The sequence below is a fragment of the Pinus tabuliformis genome, chromosome 6, assembly GCF_031772625.1.
Source record: "Pinus tabuliformis cultivar Carrire ecotype Pingquan chromosome 6, CPIR1, whole genome shotgun sequence".
NCBI classification, from domain to species: Eukaryota; Viridiplantae; Streptophyta; class Pinopsida; order Pinales; family Pinaceae; genus Pinus; species Pinus tabuliformis.
The window spans coordinates 997823618-997829033 of NC_142292.1; the positions used below are offsets into that span (position 1 = coordinate 997823618).

Here is a 5416-nt window from a genome sequence, read left to right on the forward strand (position 1 = left end):
TTATATATTTGTTAGTATGGTATATTATATATTTGTTAGCGTTATTAAAAGATGAATTTCAGTTTGAGTGATTTGGTGAATAACGAATTGAATGAGTTTAAGTTTTAAAAGACATGTTGTCACTAGTCTATTTTTAACATTTATGAAATAGTTGTATAAGTTATAGAGTTTCCAATTTATTTTTTTCTCTTAAACCAAAAAATATTCTTTGCATTTGCTATAAAAATAAAAATTTTAAATCTGAATCACCTTTCAAATTTGACGATTTATGCAATTCTAATAAAAACAAAAAATAATTAGCTATATTTAATAGGCAAATCACCGTATAATAAACAATTTGCCCATTAAATTCATTCTATCCCTCCTTACCACTACCGCCAAATTATAATAAATTAATATGTTTTCCATACCGTGAAAGTTTTTATCATAACTTGCTATATTTGACGAACAAATCAAATCATACTTAACAAATTATTCACTCTTCAAATTCCATCCTTGCTTGCCAGTGCCACCAAACTATACAATAATATATCTTAATCTGTTAAAGTAATTACTCTACTGATAACTAGACATTATTTATACTCTAATCTCACTCAACTGCCCTGGTGATCTAGGTCAAATTCATGACAACCCTGGAACAATCATGGAAAATGTAGGAGATATTATTAATGAGACAAGACCTTATAATAAAAGTCTCACGCCCAGCGTACCGGGTCCTGTGCATGGTTACATGAGACGTTTAATGATATACATTGCGCATTGGACCGTATGGGCAGGACGTCCGCGGAAAATTATTAGTTTGTGAGTGAACACTTCTTCTCGCAGAGAAAATGAGAGAATATCTTACAGGCACAACTCATCGTGTTCCGTTCTTAGGACGTTGAGACATTTAATGCCATGCATTTGGACATTGGAGCGTATGGGTAGCTTCTTCTATTTATTGGGGTTTCCTACTGCATTGGTTGTGCACTTCTGCATTTGATTGACAGTATTTGTGTTTGGGTATCTCTCGTGATCTTTGTGGGTGTTTTGCGAGTGACGGAAGTGTGAAAAATGGCTATGTCGAAGAAGATGGTGGAGGCTGTGTTTGTGGTTGGGCTTGTGGTTACAATGATGAATGTGTGGGGTGCTGTGAGTGTGGAAGGTGCCATATCATGCAACCAGGTGGTGAGTGCCATGACTCCATGCGCTACATACCTTATAGGAAATGCAGCAACTCCTGCTGCGGCTTGTTGTCCTTCCATTCGTGGGTTGGACTCACAAGTGAAAGCCACCCCTGATAGGCAGGCTGTTTGCAACTGCCTCAAGACACAAGCACAGTCATATGGGGTCAAGTTGGGAAAGGCCGCCAATCTGCCGGGTCTGTGCAAGGTCACCGATCTCAACGTGCCTATCTCTCCTAATGTTGACTGTTCCAAGTATGGACCTCTCTCTTTTCTTATTCTTTTTGATGCGACCTGACTGTGGAAGTCTGTTTTAACAAGTTTTCTATTGCATTATTGTTTGGAATTTGGATTTAAGGTTTTATCTTAATTTTTTTAATATGGCATGCAGGGTTCATTAATGAAGTCTGATGGCGATCAAATGTGCGCTGGTGGTGTTCATCTTTTAGTGCTTTACTGTCAAGTATAGGTGTTAACTTTAGTATACTATTAACGATCATGTTAGTGACCATGGACTGTTTCTGTCTATTGAAATCGCCCATGTGAAAGCTTGTTTTGTGTGTTTATATGATATAGTACATTAAATAAAAAAAAAATGATGATACCAGCCCCTTTAATTTTGTGTATCGTTGCATTCCAGACTGGTATTGTATGAAAATGATGTTGATTTATTAGTGTTTGCTGTAAAATCAAAATGATGCATCTCAGGACTGCGTTTCAATTTTTGGTCCCTATGTTCTGTTTCAGTTTTCTGCGCATATTTTCAAATAAAAATATTTAGAATTTGATAGGGTTTCGTTGGAATAAAAATATTTAGAATTTGATAGGGTATTGTTGAAAATAAAAATATTTAGAATTTGATAAAGTTTTGTTGGAATCATAATTTCTCATTAATATTTTTATATTTTTATATATAATTAAGCATTATTTATTAGTGCAGTAATTATGTTTTTTTTTTTTTTTTCAATCTATACTCAAAGGACTGGCAGAGACTTTTGCAATCTATTTGTATTGAGATCTGTATCTGTATGTAGACTAAAAAAATTTAACCAATGGTTGTTTTCTTAATGTGCCTTTTTAACATCTTATAGAAAATTAAAAGCTGTCATTGTTAACAAATAAATGAATCTGAGTTCTAATTTGGCCCATTTTCGAAGCGTGAATTCCTATTTGGTTTCTTTTCAAAGCGGAAAGATTTATAACAGACATTTCAATTTCAGAATTGCTCTTATTTCTATATGTAAAGTTTTACATAATTATATTTTACAGACAGCACTCATATGGGTATATGTAATTAAGCGTTCATGAATTATATACAAAATTATGCGTTCACGAATTATACACGTATTTATGTACCTAAAAATTTGAGGTATTCCAACTTTTCAATCTCTCTGTGGTCAAAATGCAAGATCCATTTATCTCTGAGTTCAAAATGTTAGATCCACTTATTTACTTATATATTTGGAGTATGTTTTAAAATTGATTGTGTTTGGTTTAGAGTTTGTGTTTTAAGATTTGATAAAATAAATTAATGGTTAGAGATTTAGAGGTATTAGGTAAAGAGTAAAAAGCTTATTTTCAGTTTGTAAAAAATCTATTAATTTTGGCATGGGTTATTTTTGGATAATAGTGATGGCAGATGGGTCAACTTGCATTTAAGGATTGTAGCTAATATTGATTGTCTTTGATAACTATATTATAATAAATTTTTTCACTATTTTAAAAAACCTATGAAAAAAATATGTATATTTAAAAAAAAATCTAAATATTAGTAAGTTTCAAATTTATTTATGAAAATTAAATATTAATGAAAAATTGTCTTTTTTTAACCATAAAAATTAAAATATTAACATTAAAAAATATTTAAAATATATTAAATTAGATGTAATGTTTTAAAGACATGTTAAGAATATTTTTACATTGGTTATTCTTTAATTTATTATTAATTAAAAAATCATTTTCCCTTTTTTTATTAAATTTTTTACTATATTTTATTTCAATTTTTTTTTAAATATTTAAACTTTTTTTTTTTTTACTTATATAATTTACAATTATTTATTTAATTTTATTTTTTCATCATTAATTATGTTTTTTAAGTTTTGTTATCTTTATCGCAATAAATAACCCTTGACTTCAATTTTTATAATCATATTGCTTATCACTTGCTTTTCATCTTACTCATAAGTAGCTTTTTCTAATCTTTGAAAAAATATTTTAAAATGACATTTTCAATCAAAAACAATAAAATTAAAATAATTATTTGGGATAATATAAGTATTTTATATAAATATTAAAATATGAAAAATATATTAATTAACATTAAAGTAGCTAATTAAAATAAAATTAATATTTTATATTTATTTGTTTGAAGTGACATTTACATGCTAGTGATTGTCTAAGTGATTAAATAAGAAAGATATTTTTTAAAATGATTTTATAAATTTAGCCCAGCAATCCAATTTTTTTGGTTAAATGTTTTAATATTACCAATCTTTATCAGATTATTAAAAATTATGTAAATGTAATTAAAGTTCATACACATTGAATTTGTATTTAATTGGGTATTAGATGTAATGTTTTAAAGACATGTTAAGCATATTTTTACATTGGTTATTCTTTAATTTATTATTAATTAAAAAAATCATTTTTTCTTTTTTTTTTATTAAATTTTTTACTATATTTTATTTCAATTTTTTTTTAATATTTAAATTTTAAATTAGTTTTTTTTACTTATATCATTTACAATTATTTATTTATTTATTTTATTTTATTTTTTCATCTTTAATTATGTTTTTAAAGTTTTTTTTATCTTTATCTCAATGAGTAACCCTTGATTTCAATTTTTATAATCATATTGCTTATCACTTGCTTTTCATCTTACTCATAAGTAGCTTTTTCTAATCTTTGAAAAAATATTTGAAAATGGCATTTTCAATCCAAAAAAACAATAAAATTAAAATAATTAATTGGGATAATATAAGTATTTTATATAAATATTAAAATATGAAAAATATATTAATTAACATTAAAGTAGCTAATTAAAATAAAATTAATATTCTATATTTATTTGTTTGAAGTGACATTTACATGCTAGTGATTGTCTAAGTGATTAAATAAGAAGATGTTTTTTAAAATGATTTTATAAATTTAGCCTGGCAATCCAATTTTTTTTGGTTAAATGTTTTAATATTACAAATCTTTATGAGATTATTAAATATTATGTAAATGTAATTAAAGTTCATACACATTGAATTTGTATGTAATGGGGTTTGTTAACAACAATATATGTTCATGCTTTAATAACCATTCAACTAAATTTATTATGGAGATGATGTTATAAGGATTCACATCATAGATTAAGTATGAAGAACATCAAAGACCAAGTATGAAGAAGAAATGTGTAACTCTCGTGTGAGACCAATTTAAGGTGGCCAGTGGTTGCACTCAACTCTACATTCAATTAGCTAGAAAGCTCATACATATATATATATGGCTACAAATAAGTTGAGGAGTTAGAGCAATTTCCTCATAAAAAGGATCTACAAACTAAATAAAAACCACAACTTGAAGGAGACTCAACAAATAACTAATAATTATATCATCTAGAAACTATTACATTTCACTCCATTAGTTCTAAGTCTCCATTTTAATGGAGAAATGTGTTTTTTACATTTGGTCTAAGTCTCAACCAGACTTACAATTTGACTTTAACAACTTTGTCTTGACTTTTCTTTTTATTAAATAGTGATGGTGCTTCTTTGTTGTTTAGCTTTTGGTAAGTGCATGTTGCAAATAGGTTGTGGTCTTATCATCATTTGCAATACATCATTAGGTTCATGGGACTTGGATTTTCCTTTATTGCTTGAAAATTCTTCATTACATTCATAAGTGGGTTGTTGCACTTTGTCATTATATTCATCTATGCCATGTTCAGTGGATTGTTGCCATATTAGCTCATAGTAATGTCTAATTTCTTTAGGGCCCCAATGCATCAGAATGCCATGAACTTCTTCAAATGTATCCATTGTTGTTTCAATTTCTATGTCATGTATGATTCATTGATTCTTCGTTTCTATTGTCTATTGGTGTAACTTCAGTGCAAGCTCCATCAGAATATGGTGTTTCAAGCTATGATTTAATGAACTATAATTCATATTCAAACCTTGTTATCTATTCTTCAAAATTTGTTATTTCTTCCTAGTTGTTAATATCTGCATAGTGAGAAACATTCATGAGATTCACAAAATCATTAT

At 27.6% G+C, this 5416-nt stretch overlaps 1 protein-coding gene across 1 annotated transcript; it reads left to right on the forward strand.

Moving 5' to 3' along the window:
* The first annotated feature begins 960 nt into the window (after positions 1-960).
* Positions 961-1789, forward strand: LOC149262359 (non-specific lipid-transfer protein-like). The gene is made up of 2 exons (XM_089384223.1): positions 961-1418; positions 1555-1789. Exons 1-2 carry the CDS (start codon positions 1054-1056, stop codon positions 1562-1564), a joined length of 375 nt encoding a protein of 124 aa, XP_089240349.1. The 5' UTR covers positions 961-1053; the 3' UTR covers positions 1565-1789.
* The last annotated feature ends 3627 nt before the right edge of the window (positions 1790-5416 follow it).

Coding starts and splice junctions, on each gene's coding strand:
- LOC149262359 (XM_089384223.1), top strand. CDS start 1,054: ATGGCTATGTCGAAGAAGATGGTGGAGGCTGTGTTTGTGGTTGGGCTT.